The following is a 23,271-nucleotide window of genomic DNA, read 5'->3' on the forward strand; positions in this document are numbered from 1 at the left end:
AATCATAATTTAGTATGTCGAAAAACCATCATAAAAAAGGTTAGAAAAAGGTTAAGACCTTTTTCGAAACACTATACTATGACTTTTTAATATATACCTTAGTATAGCATATGGAAAAAAATCATAAAAAAAAGTTATAGTATAGCATGTTGAAAAAAAATCATAAAGTAAAAGTTTAGTATTATTAAAAAATTATTTAAAAAAGTCATAGTATAGTATGTCGAAAAAAATCATAAAAAGTCATAGTATAGCATGTCAAAAAAGTCATAGTATATAGCATGTTGAAGAAAGTCAAATAAAATTAATAGTATAGTCTGTCAAAGAAAGTTGTATAGTGTGTTGAAAAAAGTTATAGTATAGCATGTTGAAAAAATCATAAAGTCATAGTTGACTCTGGTCTCTGAATGAGACAAATTAACTGAAGCTGCTACTGTACAGCCGGGCTGCTCATCTTCATTTTTACAGAACGGACACAAAGCGACGGACGGGTCTGCTCCAGAGCTCCGTGTGTTTGAGCCTGAACCAGCAGAACCAGAGCAGCTATAGCTAGACTGTTAACGTCACGTCACGGGAACAGGGGAACTTAAACTTAGTGTTGCCTACAACAAACTAATGACAATCGGGGCTACAATGAAAACATTCAGGGCTGAAGCCCTTAAAAAATGACCTGGTTACAGTTTTTTCCAACTGCTTACACACAAAATCTTTTCATGTCACACGATTTTTGAAACCTCTCACTCAAAGTGCAAAACTACACAGCAAATCTCCAAAACCATAAGCTGTTTCTCAGCCTTTCACTCAGTTTTCAATTGCATAAAACACAAAACATTAAACACAATTCTCTACCTAAGACACAAAAATCTAACAAGAAGTGACTTGCTATCCATTTCTAAACACAACCAATCAAAATGCTACACTTATTTACCAGGGCACACACACACACACTCCTCACATGTGCAAACACATTATGTCATAACTGAACACTAACCAATCATTGCTTTAGTATAGGCCTATACAGAGGCCAAAGGTCAGATTACCTGTTTGGAACAATGGATGCCAACAATAGACAGAGAGCAAGAGGAGGAGGAGGGAGAGACAGGGGATAACAACGAGGAGGAGGAGGAGGGAAGAAGAGTAAGAAGGAGAGCCATTTCTGATGAGATCAGGGAGAGAAGCCCATCTTGAGTAGCTTTACAGTGGCGTCCATACTGCATGCAACTATCTAATGACTATTTCAGCATTACAAATCAATCAGACTTTGTTGTGCACAAAGTGCATACAATTCTGTCCCCCCGCCCACACACAAGCATGCACAAACACTCACAACACCACAACACACACACACACACACACACACACACACACACACACACACACACACACACACACACACACACATATATTCTTTATTCTAAAAATGATACCTTTGTCTTACATTTGTTTATACTTTTTTTTTCTTGTGTCATGCTACTGTATACAACACTGGGCTACTCTTACAGACGTAATGTTTTGCCCAATACATATTTTCTGTTTTACTGTAACATTACATTGTTTTTTACAGTGCACTTCAACCACTTTCAGCAGACTACTTTCTCTCTAGAACATTGTAGATATAAGCCTATGAAAGACAAAAGAGCTTTAGATTTAGAACAACAGTGTGTACATGGTATATCCAAAAATTTAGTATTATGAAAAAAGTGTTTGCCATTTGATGCAAATGCTTCATTTTGAGATGTGTTTATGGTATTTTGAATGCAGTGTTTCATTTTGAAGGAGATGTGAGGCATTTTGCATTTTGTGTGTGCAGTTTTGGGAATTGTGTGTAGAGTTTTGAAAAAAGGAAACATAGTTTTGAAAACGTGTGTAAGCAGTTGGAAAAAACTGTAATATTGGTGCACATAGCTAACTACTTAGACTAGCGCCCTTTATTGCCCTCTAGCGGCGTGCAGTCGTATTTCGGCAGTCAGTTTTCTGACAAGCTGGCAAACTAGCCAAACACCCTAAAAACCAGGCAAACATTTAAAAAGTAAGAACTGACTTACATTTCGTCTTGTATTGTGTTCGTGTAGCTAGCTTCGTCTGCTTCCCGACCTCCATGGCGACAAGAAGATGGCTTCGGCTAACCGTTGACAGGTTGAAAAGGCAGATTAGCTACATCACAGCCTAACAAATTATATAACCTCTTTGACTCAAATATAAGATCTTGAAAAGTTGATCTAACTGACAGCCGTTAGGCAACGTCACCTGAGGGGGGCGGGGCCACACAACATGGTCCAGCTGCGGCCCTAATTCAGAACTCTGTAAACAAAAGTCCTACTTACTGTCAACAACGTCGTACGGATCTGGCAATGCGAGACTATGTCGCTTATAACCATAGACTGTTTATATTTACAGTCTATGCTTATAATAACACAAGAGTTTGTAATGGTGAAAAACGCAGGAGAAGCTGATTCAAATCTGAAAATCAAGCCCAAGCATTCAATTCTGTAACATGTTCACAACATAAAAGCTAAACCCGATGTCTGATGGAGACATGAAATATGAAATATTCATATTTTATTACAATTTTAGAATTTGTACATATTGTCTTCTCATCCACATTTCATTTATACATTTATTACATAAATATACTCCAAAAAGTAGAATAACAAAAGACAAATTTAATATAAAACAAATTCAGAAACAAATGTAATACCTGACTCTGGGACAGAAGCTCAAGGAATGTACTTTTTTTTTTTAGCATAACAAAGGTCACCCAACATGGCAGAGTCATCTCATTTCCAAAAAAAAGTCATACTTAGGATCATTGAAACGATTAATCAAGTTTATCCAATAATTCTGTTCCTTACACTTGGCTTTGATAAGTCATATTCTTCATCTCAATACAAAACAAATTTCACACTTTAAAAAGGAAAATCGAAAATTTAGGACAATTTAGGTTTGTCTTTGTTGGCTTTGGTTATAAGATAAAAAATTAAGGTTAGCACACATCCAACATATGGGTTCCCTTGAACTGAGGAAATAATTATAACCAACCAAAATACAATAACATAATCCACCTCCTTCCAATATATTTTCCCCACCATTTAAGTAGCTACATATTTTTCATTGCCCATAAATAACCTTATGATAACTTAATTGATCTGCAATCTGATAATCCTTCACATAACACATGCAAAAATAAATACACTGCATGGCCTTTGATGCGACCCTTCCCTTGGACACTCACATCATGCAAATCAAAGGGTCTTGTCTTATCAAAGTCCTCATCATCTCTAACGACTAACAGGTTTCATCAGCTCTCACATGTAAACTGTTGGTTTTGTCATGAGATGAACTGACTTTAAAACAACTCTGTTTTGGGGGAATTCTCAAAATAATAATGGACTCCTTTGCCATGTAAAAAGTAAGATTATTTCAAATGTTGATATGGCATCAGTAAGCGTTGCAGTGAGTTAAGACTGGCCAAGATTGAGCGGAGCCACTAACATCCATGCTGTCAGGCAGCAGATGTGGCAAAGTATGATTAACATGCAGACATTGATAAAACAAAATTTTCAACTAGTCTAAACAATAATTGCATTAAGATTAAACCAAATTCACCAACAGGAGTCTCTGCTGGGGGAAATCTACATAAAACAATCCTCCATACATAATGTCAAGCAGTGTAGTTTAAATAAAACAAGGAATACATAAAAGATGACAAACAGTAGAACAAATGTTTATGAGTGTAATATAGAAAATTAAATTATTACAGTATGCATGTTGACCTATAGAGATAATATAAAAAATAAACACCTGCACCAGAAAAGTGTGCTTAAAAAAAATCTGAGCAGGTCACCACATGTAAACCTCATATCAGACCTCATGTAAAAAATAAAATAAAACAACATTGTGATCATGTGGCTAAATAAAGTTCAGATTTAGAAAAATCAGATCGCAACATACGCTGCTATTCCACCCTCCTTACCATTAAAGTTTATTTAAACAAACAAACCTGTTTTTTAAAATTATTTTAAAGTGTTGTCAGAAGAGAAAACAGTAGAGGGTCAAGTGTTTTGCAAGCAGCAGTGCCATAATGTCGAGAGGATAAAGGGAAGCTGAAAATGTCAGAACATCTTACAACCTCCTCGCAGGTCCCTGATCCAAGTGTAACGTGCTATTGATGAGGTTGAGTGGTGGTTGGGTGGACACATGGGGATGTCAATGTTCTGGAGAGGAATAAAGGTTTCCTGGGCGTTTTTGTTTTTTATCCCAGTTACAGAGAGACATGTGCACGGTGCTGTCCTGCGTTAATAGCCGTCTTTCTGAGTGTGCATTTGATCTTGGATCCTCTCCAGCATCTCCTGCATCCGCCGCAACTGTGAGGAGAGATAAGACAAGGGTTAGTGCTACGGTTCGATTTGACACATCCACAAGTTTACACATCTACTGTTGCATTTATGGCGGTTGTGAAATCTGTGTCAACAAGTGGTGCAGCCTTTTAAAACAGGCTAATTATTACACGTTAGTACACACAGTTACTGCACAGACAACAAATCAATACCACTCGGGAGATCTGACGGTTCTTTGTAGATTATGTGACCTGCACTGAACTGCAGGGAACCACTTCACCTACACTAGAATGTATTCAATATTACAAAAGCAGCAAAATATACTCATATCTGGGTAACCAATTAAAAATTGTTGAGTTCTTTGGTTTTAGGAGGGGGTCAAAAGACATAAACTCAAATTTGTTCTTTTAGATTTATCACATTAGTAATTTAGCAAAACATACAGTTTTGTGCTGTGATTGTGCTTTTTGTTGTACTGCTTCATCAAATATAGCACCCAACAGCAACAGTGGGCTGTAGTGTCTTGTTGTCTGAACAACCCAAAAATATTCATTTTAATATAATCTAAGAGAAGAAGAAGCAACAAGTTCACACATTTGAGAAGCTGGAAACACATGGTGTTTTTCATTTGTGCTTAAGCAATGACTGAAACGATTATCGAAATAGTTTCCATTTAATTGATTAGTTGGTCGTTGCAGCTCAATTGTCGTGTTTAGACACATTTTAATGTTTGTTACACACAAAAATAAAAACAACTGAGGAGAAATTAGCTCTTTATTTGATAAAATAAATAGATTTAGTGGGGAAGGGGTAAGGAATTGGAAGCATAATGTTTGTGATCATTCACCATGAACATATTTATCATTGGCTCTATTTGATTATAATAAAAACCAACACCATGTAGAATTATGTATGTCTGCTCAGTTCATCTTCAGTTAAATTAACTGGAATGTGATCACAGGGACTGGGCTCATACTGTATTGAAAGAATTAAAATATTAAAAGCCTTATATTAAAAGCCTTATATATATATATATATATATATATATATATATATGATATTCCCTCTAAGAATATTTCTCAAAGCAACAATTTATATCATATTGCATACTAATTTCTACTAATATAATTGCTGGGGTATTAAAAAACTATTGTTGAATTCTAACAATATTTAACTTTGTTTGCACCGCACTGTGCATAACTTGCCATGAAAGAAGATTTACTAACGCAGGGTGAAAAGCAGTGTTGACTACTTGACCACTAAAAGTGGGATTATGAAACCTTTTCCCACCCACAGTTCAAAGGGCCAAAGGACTTGCGAGGACAGGGGAGTAGGGGTTTGAATGTTCAATTACACCCATTCATGTTTTTGTGGCTACTCATTGTCAACCTCAGAAAACATGACCCGAATGTGCTTCAAAGAAATCTTATGGATAAATAAAATCTGTGAGCTAAAGACACTCAGAGTGCTTCATCAGAAAGATCTCTCTGATCTGAGCGTTTCTCTGTGTTGGGCTGAGAGTCTGAGTGCTCATGGTGAGCAGAATTGTGTTCAGACTCATGCTCATGTTGGTGGTGCGAGTCCGGTTGTTGGTGGGCGCGCCGTACCTCCTCATCTTTCTCTCGGATGAGCTTTTCTGTATCGCTGTCCGCCACTCCGGGCCCCACGGGGATGGGGAAGTCTGTGCCGCTCTCTCTGGTTAGTTTACTGCAGAGAGATACACGAGGAAGTCAACATTTACTGTATCACAAAGGGTGAGGCTAAAATTCTAGGTGGGATATGTCATTGGTTAATAGTAGTGACTGACTGACGGGATTTAACTGCATTACACATGGCTACTAAGGATCTGTAAAAGTCACTGAACATGGAAAATGTTTGGTAGCAAATAAACAAACAGTGTATCTGTGTTGAGCATGGCAATATCACTGTGCCCAGACGTCAGTGTCTTAAAGGGACAGCACATATGCACGCAGACAATAGGTCAAGGCCTGAGCTGTGGCTGATCTTCAGTGTAAGTCTACTTATCACAGTCATCATCTCAAACTCAAAAACTGTCGTCTGCACAGCACAATACGTATAGTCATTTAAATCTGCCTCGAGCACTTGTAATTAGTTGCTGTCAAACTAAGGCTGTTGACAGACCTCATTAACACTTACAGCAAAAATACCAAATAGAAGAATCAGGAAATATTTTAACTAATTTACATGTGCCTGTTAGGCTGAATATAGATAATAAAAAATATAATATGAAAATATTTTGTTACCCATTAAATACACCGAAAAATACTTAAATAAAGAAATATTTGTCTTTAAATGTCTATATTTTCTATATATCTTATGTCTTGATATTTAAATGTCTGATAGTTCTTCTACACTTCATTGCAGTATGTAAAGGTCTCCCCTTTATTCAGTGTAAGCTTACTTGCGGTTGCGTTCCTTCACAACCATGCGTGTCATGCTCTGGATGCAATGGGCTCTGTAGTTCTCGTAGTGAGTCTCCCGGGTCACGTCCTTCAGATCTTGCATATGTGTGCGAACAAGCATGTTCCTCAGCTTCACGAAGTCACAGTGTGCCGAGTTCTCCACTGCAAACCACAGTGCGAGGATCAATTTCAACAATATATTTAGCATTCTTAAAAACTGCTCATACTGAATCATGTAGGCAACGCTGAATAACAAAATAAAAAAGGATAAAGGATCAATGAACACACACACAAACAAGCACTGTCATTAGCAACTTTTTCTGTATGTACGTCAATACAACATGTATGCAGCATACATGCTGTTACTATAAATCACTTTAAGTTGTGATGGAGTAGGAGAACAGGCCTACCCTCTACGATGCCCCAGGGATAGAGACGGCCTCGCACCCTCTTCCCTTTGGCCTCCACCACTGTGTTGCTGCCAATCACTGCAAAGGGAATGCTTTCCTTGTAGGGAGAACAGAAAAGGATGGTAAAATGAAAACGATGTTTCAAAGATATCTGGCAGGGGAGGGTGTAGATGAGTTAAGATTGGACCAGTGAGTGCTGCAGTGCAGATGTGTTTATTGTTATGTTTTTACTTTTCCACATTTGCCTACTCAGTGCCATCTTTCCTTTATTTATCATTTCTGCTCTCATCTGAAACTACTCTCCATATTTCTATTGTAAATAAATCATAACTTTCCATTAATTATTTCAATTTTTCCATCTCATATTCCCATTTGTCCTTTCTCTGCTGCACACAGTGCTCTTATCAGAGGCTACTCAAGGACAGAGGCAAAGAGAGATATACTGACACACTGACTGTGTCCTCGCTGCCAAGAGAGCAAAAAACGATTGACTCATCAAGACTGGGTAGTCAGTAGTGGACTGACTGCCAAGGGCTTGTGTTATATTGTCTGTATATACATTTTAACATAACCGCCCTCGATTAAGTGGATAATCTTCTTTTAATGTGTTCACGACAACCAAAGTGTCTAAAAATGAAAATCCTGCAAAATAAGAACAAAAATGTATTATGATATACTTGCTATTAGTGCTATGTTTATACTTGTTTATTGAAAGATCCATGTGGGCATCCAGTTTTGCACATTGTCAACAAAGTGCAGTGTTGACATCAATAGCCTGCAAACTCCAAATTGTATAAAAGACAATGGACAAAAAGAGCAGAGAGAAATACACCTAGCAGCTCTGTCTCTCACCTTCAGCTGAAGGTCCTGCTGCTTAAAGTCCTCATCTTCGTCAGAGTCACAGTCGGGGAACTGGTAAATCTTGATACCATACTGCTCAATCTCCTCTCGGATCTACGAGGGCATAGACAACAGAGAAACTACAGAGTAAAAACATGTATTTTGACTGTAGAAGACTGACACATGAGTTGTGTGAATCTCTGCTATGTAATGACAGTTAAAAGGTCCCATGGCATGAAAATTTCACTTTATGAGGTTTTTTAACATTAATATGCGTTCCCCCAGCCTGCCTATGGTCCCCCAGTGGCTAGAAATTGTGATAGGTGTAAACCGAGCCCTGGGTATCCTGCTCTGCCTTTTGAGAAAATTAAAGCTCAGATGAGCCGATCTGTAATCTTGCTCCTTATGAGGTCATAAGGAGCAAGATTACCTCCCCTTTCTCTGCTTTGCCCGCCCAGAGAATTTGGCCCACCCATGAGAAAGAGAGAGAGAGACATCATGGCTTTCAAATGAGCAAAGTGGCAGTTGGTCAAGGCCACACCCCCACCCACCACCTTGCCCCCTCCCCCTTTCTTCAGATACAGTATTAGGAGACCACTAAGGCCTATATAAAAGCATCCAAAGAGCAATATGTCATGGGACCTTTAACACACGTATAGATCAACAGTTTATTGATTGAGATCAGCCTTGCCTTGATTTTCTTCTTCTTGACCTCACTAGGGGTGAGTGTGTCTGCTTTGGCCAAAATGGGGACAATGTTAACCTTCTCATGTAGAGCTTTCATAAATTCCACATCCAAAGGCCGGAGGCTAAAAGAGACACGGAACATACATGTACATTAAATACAGTGAGACACAATACCCTCAAAGTAGTCTCGCACTGCCAGACCTTCCTCCATAGCGCTGCAAAGGATGGTCTGGCTAGACCACAAAGCATTCAGGGATGGGAGAAAAACGTGCTCTGGTTGATTGCCATTTCTTTAAATCAGTCAATATCGTCTTGGGCGGCGCTAGACACGGGACAGAGCAACAGCGCCTCTGCAAAATAGCCTCGGAAAGGAACTTGTTTAGGTGGAACGTGTACATTCAAAGGTTGTTTAAGGAGCAGTTAACTATAGCATCATAAAATTGACCGGAGTTTAAAATGCCAACACAAAGAAAGCGGCAAGTGACGGACATCCGGCCGAAATGAGGGACATCCGGCGGAATTTCCAGCTGCATGTGAACAATCCTGAAAATGAAACGTCGTTGATATAGACTACCCTTAATAACACATTTCATTGTGTATATATCAGTGAGATATATTGAAAACATAGGAACAGATTTCCATAAATGTCCATAAATGACAGTTGCTGGGATCAAGGGACAAGGAATTTATCTTCAAGATCAAGATGTGTTTTTCTGCCAATAAACATGCTTTTATCCTGACTGTAGATGCATGTTGGCAGCATAAAATGTACTGTAAGACATAAGATGATGTCTCTGGTCAATCAGTGGTGGCAGAGGTTTGCTCTTTGCTCTAAGGGAGCTCTTGGTGTCTGATGAGTAATGGCTGAAGCTCATCAACAGAGGGAGCAGTTTCTCCATCACTGTGACTTTTAAAAATGTACTGCAGCATTACTTGAGGTTTATGGCATAGTTGTTCTTTAATGAGCACAGTGATGTGGAACAGTGCACGTGCACAACTGCAGCAAAAAGAACCACATCAGCACAAACAATTGATTAGAGTAAAAGCACTGCACTAGATGTAAATTCACCTGAAGTCAGCTGCAGAACTGCTTTAACTCTAGGCAGGAGCCCACTGCATTAACAATTCATGGTGCACTAGATATTAACGATAAATCCCAATTACTTAGGTGGTTGTGTGTGCAGGAAAAAAAGAAGAAGATGTGTGCATTTTATTTAGGGAAGGTGAAGGTAGTCACTGGTCTGATGCAAATGCAAGCACAGACTTTACATCATGCAGTAAAAAGGGCAGGGGTTAATATTTGCCATTATTAGGGGTGATGAGAGAGAGAGAGAGAGAGAGAGAGAGAAAGTTAACTAATTCCTATGAGAGCACTGAGAATTTGTCATACCCATGACCAAAGGGTGAGATGAAATAGAGGCAGCAGTGTACGCGGTTGTCCTGGATGTTCTTGCGGTTGAGGCCACTCTCGTCCCTGAAGTACTGCTCAAACTGCTGGTCGATGTAGTCCGCCACTGACTTCCAGCTAGAGCAGAAACACACGGGGACATTCAGTCTCTGAGGCAATGCAGGCTGTGCAACAGCCAAAATACTGCACATGACTTTTCAAACACAGCAGAGCTAAAATGAGGTTATCCATCTATGTTCTGTGAATGGTTTCATTTTGTTTTTTTCATTTCAGGTTATTTTATTCATTAAAGATTTTTGACATGTACCATTCAGTGTTGTTTACAGCATCTCCAAACCCAGGGGTGTCCACGATGGTGAGCTTCAATTTGACACCTTTCTCTTCTATATCCACTGTGTGTTTGGTGATTTCTACCGTTTGTGTGATTCGCTCTAGGGGAAGGACACAAACAGACCACTGTACTTAATATCAGCCATGAGATATTGTAGGGCAAATGTTTAAAAAAGAAAAAAGAAACAAATATATTAAAAGCTGGGGCTCCCTCACCTTCAGCATTAAGCAGCTTTCTATCTTTGTAAAGATCTGTGAGAAAGAGACTGTTGACCAGGGTGGACTTTCCCAGGCCAGACTCCCCTTCAAACAAAGAACAACAAAGACGAAAAGAGCGAGGTTTAAGACTTTGTGATGTCTCTTCATAGTAAAAGGTGGGCTTAAGATCAAATGTCTGCTCATGTGCAAACGAGGACTTACCTGCCACCATGAGCGTGAAGTCAAATCCCTTCTTCACTGACTTGCGGTGCACCTGGTTTGGCAGCGTCGCAAAACCCACATATTCCTTGTCCTGGTCCTAAAAAATACACACAGAGATGAAATAATACATCAGGGCAGCACACATTACCATGTATATATGATTGGGTAAAAATAATAATTTGCGCTGTTATCAACAACTACAAACCTTTGGTTGTCCCATTCACAGTATGTTAACTTTCCCACAAAAAGTTTGACACCTAAATAAACAACAAGCAAAAAAGCATCGCTCCCATCACAACCTGTGCCGCCTAAAGAAAGTCAACACAATTTAACCTTTTTTTTAAACCACCTAAAGCAACCAGTAGTTTTAAGCACAAGGTCAGTCACATCCTATGAACTGTCTTCATCAGTCTGAACTGTTCCAAAACATTACAGCACAAAAACATTGCTTTTAAAGCTGAACTCAACCACACAGATCTTGTTATCCTCTCTGGGTTTCTTCTCCTTGCGTTACCTCATTATTGTTGTACGGGTCAAATCGACCCCAGGGACTCTTGGGCCTGGAGGGACTGATGGGACTGATGGGGCATGGCAAGTCAAACTCCACACTTCTGCTCTGCAGTAAACTGGGCTCTGAACCTGAATCCGACTGCGCCCTGCCTGCCACAGGGGGGCGCAAATATGACGGGGTGTGGGGGCGGTCTTCGCCCTCAGCTTCCCTGTCTGCATCATGAGGCTCATGGCCATGATGGTGGTGGTGATGCTTGTGGTCATGGTGGTGGTGGCCGTGCCCTCCTTGGTGGTGAGGGTCTTGCATAATGTTCTCCACCTCTGAGTCGTCTGAATGGCTTGAATGCTAGAGAGACGCCACAGTGGGTGGATGAGGCGGTGCAGAGGAACGGGTGGGATAAAAATAGAGGGCGGAGGCAAAGATAGGTAAAGGAAAGTTCAAGTGTCGTTGTGGAGGGGAAGGAGATCCAGAGAGCAGAAAATGCACACTTTTAGAAACGGTAACAATATTTTATGGCGACGGAAAATAATGCAACATAGGCAACATGTAAGTTGCAAATCAGCCTGTAATCACTTTCATTCATCATTAATGAGGATGGATAATGTTAGAGGTGAACAATAATACCAGAAATCTATCTCAATGGATCTGGTTATTGTATTACTAGGCAACTAATATTTAATGAGCTGTAATACTTGGACATACATTAAATTGTACATTCCTGGAAGCAGAGAGTGAGTTTTTCCTACATTATAAATCTTCTGACCACTTCATACATTTTGCAGAGCTAATGTGAGGCAAAAAGGCCTTCTTTATGGTCGTTGTTAAAAGACAAAGACTATATCAGGCATTAGGTACATACGTTTATTCTTCATTCCTGGACTTCCAGGGGTAATATACACTAAGCCGTCACAAAAAATAAAGTGTAGCTTCTCCTGTAAGAGGATACACAGCTAAAGAGTAGGCTGCTGTGTATATTCTGGACTCCAGTTACCACAAACTAAAGTCTCTCTGCTAGTTGAGCACAAAGATAAATAATTCAGTGGCCCTCAGAAAGCAATGAGGCCATTTAAATTCAGCTGTAGGCCCATACTGTGACTCTGCAATCATGTTATGTTTATGCACTATGAATTAGCCGAGGGGTAAAAGTAGAGTGGGTTGCTGGGACAGGACACGTGAAGATACAACTTTTAGTCCGTATGAAAAATACCTATATATTGCTTTTTGTCGAGGCTAAATAAGGAAAGTTAAGTTGTCTAAATCGCTTAAAGACTGCCACTAGAAGGGGAATTAAATAGGGAGTTCAATGGGTTTTAAGGGTGTCATGGTACCTGTTCAGCATCATGGTCTCCGCTGGGATTAGGGGAGGCAGGGCAAGAGTCCTGCTCGTCTGATGAAGAGTGAACCTCATGGTCACTTTCCTCCATTGCAACTGGGGCTACAGTGCACTCTGCAATCTCCAACCAGAAGGGAGCACACACATGGCGATGTTTATTAGGTTAAAGAACAGGGAGGGTCATGTCAGGAGAGGAAGGAGCAAAGAGTCCGCCATGAGGAAATAAGGTGCATGAGCCGAGAGCGGTATGACAAAAGGAGTGAATGTGTTCAGGCAAGACAGATGAAAAAAAAAAAAAAAGCAAACGATTAAATAAAGCCAAAGTAACGACATACAGTATGAAACAACAAGATACCATTTACCGCAGGAAATGGTATGATTGCAGAGCAGATAAGAGAGACCAAAGAGATGACTGAGCGATGCATAATGGCATTTTGAGGGCAGTTGTTTCCAGTCTTCCAATATAATGTTGGCCCAATCTGGCCTCCTGCCATTACAGCACGGCCCTAATGTTATTAGTTCCTCTGATATCGCTCCACTTAGTGTTTCAGACACTACCAAAAATGCACCAGTCCAGCAAATTTCAGTGCCAGCAGATACGATTATCTGTGCTTGCTGCAATTACATGATGCAGGGAGTCATTGGAAGTTTGATGAACAGCATAGTAAACAGAGAGTCACACTTCTGCCCAAAGATTTAATTTATGCTTAGAGTCACTCTGTAGTCAATAATCACAATTTGTTTCATTCCCTTGCATGTTAATATCCCCAGTGGGAAGTAGTCTGAAACAAAATTTTAAAAAAATATTATTTATTATAATTTATTTTTTTATCCCTACACCACTGTTCAACCAGAGTAAAAAAAAATACTCCTGTAAGCCAACAGAACATCCCTTCTTGGTTTATGTCCTCCATCCATGGCCTACAGTTTTAATTATGCTGGGATTTAGAGCTTTAGGGCAGAGGAGAAATTGATAGTTTCACAGTTTAGGAAATCAGTGACCTGCTTTCCTGTGCTACAATCAAAGCACAGAGATCAATGTCCAACATGGTGGATCCTGTAACCTACATAGAAGAGTTGGTCGATTGCAAAGCTTTGACAACTGTGGAGCAGAACTGCTAGGTTTATCATTCAATTACCTCATTTTTGCTCGATGTTGGTGTTAAAAAGTGAGCCGATTGTCAAAATCAGATGGAATGTTTCACTAAAATCATAACTGCAGCGTATACAGAAACAACATTAAAACCAAACGCCTTTTTTCCTTTACAAAAAGTAGATCATACAAGTATTGTCACAAACTCACCCCCACCCTCCATCTATACGGAGCCTCACCTCCTGTCTTGCAGTGCCTCACCTGTGGTACCTTTTATCAGCGTGTAAAGCCTCTTCTTCTTGCCTCTGCATACACTGCTCTTCATGCCCCTTCACTTTCCAGCATGCAGCAAGAAGCAGAGGCTCCAGCATTTATACGCCTCCATCCCAGAGGACACAGCACCCTTCAGCCCCATCGAGCCACTCAGCGCCCCCGGGAACTGATCAGCAGCATTGACGAGCCACGCGTCACCGTTCACAGGCTTCACAACAAGTGCAGTACATGCTCTAATGCTGAATCTATTTACAAGTTGTAGCAGTAAAGCTCTTTATCAGACATGACACAACATATGTAGACAACACTATTCAGACCTATGATTCTCCAAGGCTAATATTAGCCGTGACTTCGTCAGACACACTCCAACATAACTTCACATTGATGGCTTAGTAGTTATAACAAACCTGTATAGTGAGTGCAACCTGGTTATCCACCAACATGTTAAGATGTATGAGCTACTTGAGCTACTTTATGTCCCATCATAATCACAAATGATATATTAAACATAACCCGCTATGCTAATGAGTTCACAATTAAGCTAATAAATGAATTAATTAGAAACTATTTATATGCCAACGTACTTGTCTTCACATACCACATTAAGCATTAAGTAGATTTCCTCATTCATATGCAAATTTAAGCAGCAAGTTGCTCCAAAATGTAATCTGACTATCGACTCTACGGGATGTTTGTCTTTACAAGACACAGAGCACCATGATGACAAAATGTCTGGAATTAAACCACTCACACAATTCTGATAAATGTTTAACAGTCACACCAGGTATAGTACTTTAAGTTAAACCACTTTCCTTCAGTGGCATTCATAAATGATAACCCTACCTTTTAAGCTGGGTCACAGCTTTCTTCTATAAGCCACACATAATATCTGGGTATCTCTTTAAATCAATGAGGCATTACTGGTTGCAGGTAGTAGATTCACATGCCTCTAAGAACACAGAACACAGTGCAACCTTTTCCTCTCCCACTGAACCAGGTTATTAGTCCACGATGTTTTTAGTCTTGATATTTAAGACTTTGGGGAAAAAAAAAACACAGTTACAGCTGAAAAGGTTTTACTGCATTCGAGAAGGGAAGGGATTAAATTGTTAATGGCATCTTTCATTTTCTTTTTTATACATGCCTGCCTGCAGGTGGCCAAAAACCTATACATTTTCTTTTGAGCTCTATAGTTGATCTCATGACAGTCGAACGGAGGAGAAAAAAAGAAAGAAGATGTAATGGATCTCACGAGAAAGACGATGCACAAGAAGAAAAAGATGGATGTTATGGAAAGCAGTTTTATCTGTGACATCATGCTTTTCAATCAGAGCTACTTTGTGTTCCTGGCACACAGCTGTGTGAAGTAGGAAAAGCTCAGGGTTTGACGTTTGTATTAGCATTCCCTCCTTTAGGAAAAAGGATATGGGAGAATTATTATGCTTCAGTAATCTTAGAAGTTCAACTCAGAAGAGAGATTTGATCAGATTTCTACTGTGTGCACTTTTCCACATGCAAACATTTCCACTAGTCCAGAACTTTAGTAAGCCATTTGAGTTTCTCCTGTCACACAGAAGCAGTAGCACTCGATCTTTTGCTTGAATTTAATCCCACTGAATTGCTCTTTTGCGTCACTCACTAAACTCCAGTTTTCCACAGATCCACCAGGTGGAAGTCTGACTGTGCAGGGTATTGTGTTGTAACTCGCCAACTCTCCAAAAAATAAGACAAAAACGTAGTATACAGTATACCACATAATAGTTAAGTGTCAAATGTAGAACTAATGTCATCCAAAGTCTAACATGTACTATTCAACAACAAATAACAAAAAAACAAAAACACCCTTCTACAAGTCTCATACGCAGGTATTTCCTTTAAGTCAGCCTGTTCAAACGGAAAAACAGCCACTTCCAGACCACAGCCAACAGAAAACCAAAGTCAGGTGTGTAGCAGATAAATCAATAAACTTATTAAACATATGATTGACTGGCCATACAAACATCAATGCAACTCTGGTAAGCCACCCCAACATGTAAATCCCATAATATGCACAATCATTATTCCTTTCAAAATAAAACAACAAAGTTAGTCGATTAAAGGTTTGGAAAGAGAACCAACAAACAAGATAATCAAAAACCCTGACCTCTTTTACAACAAAAAAACCTGTGGCTTAATTTTGTGTGAGACTTATTTAGAAGACTCCCTCATCCTTATTCTGCAATATTAAAGTAGATGATGTGAAAACAGTATTCGAAATATAAAAATAAAAGCTAATGGGCTCCGACATCAATTTCACAAATTTCCATTAGGCGGCCACACAGAGTCTCCCACTGGAACGAGTCACAGCTGAGACCTGAACCAATTACAATTTCCATAACTGGCCCAACTGACATTTCAGTTCCTCTTGAGGGTTAGTTCATTGTGACTAATAAGCAACCTTTATCAGCAGTGATGCCATGCAGCGTTTGTCAGCGATGAAACAGAATAAATAAACCTCAGACCAGGTAAAACCACAGTGTGGCTGTTTCAGATCCATAGTGGCATAAAGCAACTGAGGCCCTTGAGCGAGACACATGGCTGGAAATGGCTCCGACGAGCTAAAAACACGAAAACACTTTAGGACTACTTTGTGACAAATAAGCATTCATATACAGAGAGACAACTCAAGTGCACTTGGCTTTAAAGTATTTTTCTCATAATACTTAAAGCTATAGTGCGTAGTTTCTGTCGCCCCCATGAGGAATTCTAAGTAATGACAACAACACTGTCGGCGCGTCCACATGATACAAGCCTTCCGTGATCACGCACATGTCCCCACCCCTCCTCCACACAGTTCCAAATAGCCAAGAAGGACACGGAGGATTAAAAAAACATGATGGACTCTTCAGAAGAGGTAATTATCTTCACTCGAGCTTCTGCGCGGGATAGTCACCGGACGACACAATCTTCTGAACATAGCCATACTGAGAAATACAGCTTTGTAGAAACTCATTTGGCAATGGCTTGAATGGAACGGACGTTCATTAATATCAAAATGTTACGCACTAAAGCTTTACAAACATTTTCTACATAGCCAAATAAATGAGACTTGAGCCATTAAACAAAAAGGTATGTGGACAGGAACATTAAGTCTTAGATAATGACAACATACCTTTCTTTCTCAACAGCTGCTTCTGTGGCATTTTCTGCAATACATGTGTGTTGATGCCTCTTAACAGACTAACATGCTGAACTTCATCTTGTGCCTAATCTAAGATCTCCTAGAGGAGATGCTGGCCTGGAATGTCCTGTTTGTCATGTGAATTGAGGAAAGTGGGGCTAAAGCAGCAATTGGATCAGAACAGAGCAGTTTATTGCATAAACAATTCAGTACCAAGGGATCCAATACTTTTAATTAAATTTAATGAGCAGGCTGAGGGGCAAATGACAGGTTGCTGCAAAACTAAAGAAACAAATCCCCTTTTCAGTCAAAGCATATCAAAGAGACCATTGTAAGCCTCTTGAGTATGTCAGAGTGAGATGTAGGACATATTTTACGATGGGACTAAAGCCCATGTAGTCCCTGAGAAACAATTGAAGGACTTGAAACCCAATTCAACATAAACAAGTTGTGTGGTTGACTTCGTTGCTTTGTTAGTGTTGGATCGTGGTAGTGGGTTTGGCTGCCACAGTGCTGATGGATTAGGATTTGTTGCATGAAACACAGCTCTCGGGGGAAAGCCCACTTCAAATGCGACCTGTATGACATGGGAAATGCAATCAGAAGCTGCCAGAAGTCATAAAGAACCTATACAGCGTGTTGTTATTAGCCTTACATGATGAAAGCAGATTTCAGCTCAGGAGGAAATGCAGTCAACAGAGACTATTATAATCCAGCTACAACAATTACTATTGCTATTATTCAAAAATTGTTAAATAATTTTTGCTTGGCAGGCTTTGCCCCAGTAGGCAGGAATGCGTACTTAACTGTATGCTGGTCAAGTGAGGGAGATGGTACATACAGTGGGGTTGCAGTTACCAATTTTCATACACCGTGATCTGAAGCTCCTGTTGAATTTTAGACAGTTTTTCAAGAAAAAGCGTGATTATAAATGTGGATATTCAAAAGCAATCACACCATAAACAACGCTCTTGTGTTTATTCCTCTTTAAAAAGTGGATGTTGGAATGCACATGCTGAATACCAGTGAGGTTTCCCCTTGTGGCGAGGTCAGTAGCAGGTGGGGAAGTGAGCCATGTGCACTCTGTGTGAATGCTGTGGTTGTTTGGATAGTTATAGCAGGGCTCTGTGTGAAGCTGGCTTAGTACAGAGATAGAGAAATAGTCCCCCTTCACCACACACTCCCACAGCTATAGAGCTGATGCACATTTCCACATGACCAAAACTCCACATATTCAATGCAACAGAAAACATAATTAGGACCTACACTTTCTCTATGCATTACCAGTCTATATACTTTAAGTGAGAGGAAGATAAAAAGATGCCAGTACACTTAAGATTCGTGCATCTCCATCCCAAATGTATTCCTGTCAGTGTCTTCCACCATCAGAGGCTACGACAATCACCACACCCTCAATGCATTAAGCTGTCACACCTGAATACATGCGTTCTTTAACATCTTAGAGAGGGACAGCAGGGAAAAGCTCAACTCCACTGTTTTCTGCAGTCATGTGGAAAACAGATACTCCTCTCAGTAGCTTTGCAGAACATTGTCATTACTTATACAGTATGTATATATTTTAGCACAGAGCCTGGTCACATGCATTCATCTGAATGGTCCAGCTTGTGTATACTATACTATATATGCAGTGCACAGGGAAACCTGCAGCCACAGACAACTATGTTGGATGGTTAGAAAGAAAAAACAGAGTAAGCCACAAACAGAGATGCACTGTCAGCTGTAAGGAAAGCAATGAGCACATACCTCTGTATCACTGTTTGTTTCTGAATTTGCTGCCATATTATCTCTGCAGAACTAGTGGTATTCCTTTAGTTTCACCCAACAGCTATAGAAGAGACAAAACCCTGTAACAAAAAAGGGCCTTTGGAAAGCTCCCGACTGAGTGTCACTTCTTTAGTTTCAGGGCACCCCACATTATATAAGCACACCTATTTCCCCTGCATCACCAATCAGATGGCACTCAGTTTTTTAAACAGGTACACGTTTGATCTCTGCCACTCTGCATCTAGAGCATTTCAATAGCTCCACCCTGCTCTCGTGTTTTGGCCAATCTGCAGCCAATATGCAGATGAGCTGCAGCTGAAGTGACGGCAGATTGTGTCTGCAGAGACGTCCTGACTTCAGAGGAGGTGATACTCTGTAGGGAGCTTGACAACATCTGCCTTGTCGCCTTACAACAAGCCTGTCGTGCCCTCAATCTTAAAGACACACATGAAATCACAACACACAAATGATCATACACACACACTGACGAAATCTTTGTCACTAGCACACATGTGCATGAATAAAGAGTGTAAATATATCTGAACTGATCCAGACATTAACTACGAATGGAATAATAAAGGTGGGGAAACATGAATCAATGAAATCAGAATTACAAAAATCTAAGATTTGGGATCTGAGCATCAGAGGAACACAACAGCAGTGTGCACATAACTTCTTACAATGGGCGTCACATCCAACCCAGACCTCCCAGCTGGCAGTACCAGGGCCAGAGTGGTACAAGAGGAATCAGTGTGTGTGTGTGTGTCCATGGTGGGGAGGAGAGGTGACTTGTGGCCTACATGCTACAAATAATCTTTTTATCTCACTCTCTCTCTCTCTCTCACACACACACACACACACACACACACACACACACACACACACACACACACACACACACACACACACACACACACACACACACACACACACACACACACACACACACACACACACACACTTAAGTGGGCCAAAGCAACAAAGCTTTTCCATTAATCTTGATGGATCTCAGTGCTTTGCAAGTCTTATAATACCGAGGATTTTGTGATTAAGTTATTGCTTTGGATCTTGTCCAGAAGTGAATAAGCTCAATGACTCTTAGCTTTATACTGTATGACTTGTAAAAAGAGACATTCAGAAGACTGCGACAGTCCCAGTGACTTACCACAGCCCAACACTGTCTTATCCACAAAGAAAGAGATCTAGTTGGAAAAGCTCAGCTTGTATCTGAGATCTAATGTTCAGTCTTTCAGTTTAACATAAGAAAAAAAGGGAGAAAAAACAGAAGCACAATTCAGCTGAGAATTCATTTTCTGCCTATGGCAGGAAGAACTAAACGTAACATGATCCCAATCTTAATAGCTCGCACTGCAAAGTGTGCCAACTTACACAACAGTAATAACTACCATACTGTAAGTAGTAGACAGAAAATAACACAAATAGTATCAGGCCAACAGACATGCCAGTCTAACAAACCACACAGTAGGCAAATATCACTTAAACCCCCCTCTTAATGTGACAAATGTACAGAATTGGCCTGGATGAGAGGGACAGAATGTAGGCTATCAGACATGAGACATTACTTCCTGTAAGGAAAGATGGTGTCTGGGGAAACGACTTCAGGTCTGCTTTAATCCTCTTTGGCTGGTCCTCATCATGAGGGTGATTATCATGGGCCGGCTGAAAGGGCTGACAGTGCCCAAGGGATGGATGGCTTTACATATACAATCTCAGGCTGCACGCACAGACACGCTCATGTACATGCATTAACTTATATGTTAACCTGCACACACACAAGGGTCAGACACACCAGTACAGACACAACAGTAAAGTACGGTCTATGGTAATGTGAGGATCACATTGCCGGTCGTAATTAAAATGTCTCTTTGTTTACATTGTGAGGTCGTCTGGCTCGGGTCCAGCAGGGCCCAAATGAGCTCCTTGATAAAATCCACTGCGCACAGACCAGCATCTGCAGCCAACAAACGCTGGTATTAAAAAAAGACCCCAGCCAACAAATTAAGAGAGGAGTCTGATCTTGCATCTTCACAAAGCATGATGTATCATGATCATGTATGTGGAGCTGTGTAAGAGAAAAATGTAATTTACTTATTGCAGAGGATGCTGCTGTGCCCCATGGGAGCAGACAGTGGAGGGAGGGTAGTGCCACCTGCTGCTCATGACTGGGGAAAAAACAGCTGGACTGTAGTTGTACAGCTGTAGATGTGCATAAAAGTCTTTGTGTATTATATGTAGCATTTAGCTTTTCTCTATCCAGTAAGCCATGGCAGAGAATACCAGGACCCTAAAACAGAAGCAGCTGAAAGGATTCCAACTGTCAGTAATGCTATTATTTACATCTCTGCTTCTCCTACTGTGACATGTCAAAATGTATGCTGTGAAAAAGGCCTATGTTATTATTCACAACCTTAACATTCAATCACCAAAGATCTAAATGCTCAGAGACATGCAGTCGTATAACCCAAAATAGGGCTTAAATTAAATTAAGTTATGAATAAAAAGATTTGTCTTGTATCGATACATAATTACAATATGAAAAAAATAAAATAAGATCACATACAATTTGAATGCAATCAACTGTGTGCTCCTGTTATGCATTACATCAGAAAACCTTTTTCATTACAGTTTGCTTGGCATGATTCATCTAAACTACAGAATTTTCTAAAAAAGTAACTGTATGATTATATCGCCACAATACCGCGTTCCAATAAAAGTTAATCTTGCAATATTGGTGATACATACTGTACACACCAGCTCTGAACACGACAGCAACTTTCACCCCAAGCACGAGCAGTCCTGTGACTTTCTCTACAGCAGGGTGTTTTGTGCAAGTGAATACTTGAGAGGAAAATCCAGGAAAGAATGACAACCTGTGTAGTTTGAGGCCAACAGGAAATATGCAGAAAATATGCAGAAACTTTGAATTAGATATACATTTTCTCCTGAGCTGTCTGAGAAGCTGGATGAAACGTCTTAACAGTACAGTAACAGTCAGTGGATGTTGACTCCCTCTGAAGCAGATATCCACCATCTCTGCAGGAAAATAAATATTGTTCAACAATAGCTAGGAATGCTGGATCTGCTGAACTTACACTTCCTACACTTCCTCCTCCATTCAATTAAGGCTCTTTATCTGACACAGAGCAATTCCTGTTGGAAACCAGCTAAAGCATTTTCTCACTTTGTTCCCCCCTCCCCCTAAAAAGGTGGCATGGTGCAACAAAGGCTCATGTGGGTGTGGAGAGGGGGGTGTTTTCTGCTGGACGGATTTTCCAGATTACAACTGAGGAATTCCTTTGATAATTTAATCACACTGTATATTACAATCAACAGTAATCTAAAGGTTTACAGGTTTAGGAGGGACATAGCTGATGCCAGGCACAGTCACCTGTGGCTTGTCCAGTCTGTATGTCCACTGACCCACATGAACCTGCTCTGCCTGCAGAGAGTGTGACTTCCAGTCGGCCCAAAATCTGTCCCAAGATCGTTTTAGCTAGATTTTTTCTATTTTACTTATTACTCATGAGAGAACTACATATCAAATCAAAAGGAATCAGAGGGAAAACAGCACAAAATAAGGTAATTATGGCCATATGAACTGTATTCTCAGTTTGCACTGTTCTGTTTGTAATCTTCTCTAACAGTATGAGAAGTCTGAACTGCATCATTAGCAAGGTATAATGCATGGTATAATATAACCTGGCTAAATTAAGAAAGAGTTGTTTAAAATAGAGAGCAAATTTAGAGCTTATCAAAATCAGACACGCTCACACAAGCAGCTGAAAATACACTTCAGAAGTCACAACAACGGGTTTGGTTTCGCCTGAACGCTTTTATTCCACCATCCTTGGCAGAGACCTGGACATTTTAATAAGTGTTATTTCTCAGCCATTATTTAAAATGAGAACCATGAATTTTTATGCCTGGTTCCACTGACTTGCAGATAGCCGTACCACAGAACAAACGGACTTGGATCCAGTCTAGAAAAGGTGTTATTAGTATTTAGTTAGACTGGTGTGTTGCACCTTAACAGAGCAGAGAAAAACTGACACCTGCAAGAAAAAAAGTGACTGCAGACAAAACAAGCCCAACATCTGCTGGGCGGTGAACTCTGTCTGCCCTGGTGAAAGGAAGTCACTGGGTTGCTGTGTGGCCTCGCTTCTGCAACACTGAATTCCAGCCTGTGTAACTTTCACATTACATGAACATAAACCACCTTGTGTGATTTTTGGCTCCTGCCTGG

At 40.1% G+C, this 23,271-nt stretch overlaps 1 protein-coding gene across 10 annotated transcripts in view; it reads right to left on the bottom strand.

Moving 5' to 3' along the window:
• Positions 1–2,640: 2,640 nt before the first annotated feature.
• Positions 2,641–23,271, bottom strand: part of sept4b (septin 4b) — a 51,324-nt gene continuing 30,693 nt past the window's right edge. Inside the window, exons 3-14 of one of the 10 annotated variants that reach the window (XM_039781806.1) lie at positions 12,692–12,817; positions 11,367–11,708; positions 10,853–10,949; positions 10,649–10,735; positions 10,410–10,533; positions 10,085–10,219; positions 8,699–8,816; positions 8,020–8,121; positions 7,168–7,264; positions 6,757–6,919; positions 5,942–6,041; positions 2,641–4,361 (exon numbers count right to left, since the gene is read on the bottom strand). In XM_039781806.1, the coding sequence (XP_039637740.1) occupies positions 4,293–4,361; positions 5,942–6,041; positions 6,757–6,919; positions 7,168–7,264; positions 8,020–8,121; positions 8,699–8,816; positions 10,085–10,219; positions 10,410–10,533; positions 10,649–10,735; positions 10,853–10,949; positions 11,367–11,708; positions 12,692–12,817 (1,560 nt within the window). In that variant the 3' untranslated portion in view covers positions 2,641–4,292. The other 9 variants (XM_039781802.1, XM_039781799.1, XM_039781815.1 and 6 more) reach the window with 9 other exon arrangements.

Source organism: Perca fluviatilis, chromosome 2, assembly GCF_010015445.1.
Source record: "Perca fluviatilis chromosome 2, GENO_Pfluv_1.0, whole genome shotgun sequence".
NCBI lineage: Eukaryota > Metazoa > Chordata > Actinopteri > Perciformes > Percidae > Perca > Perca fluviatilis.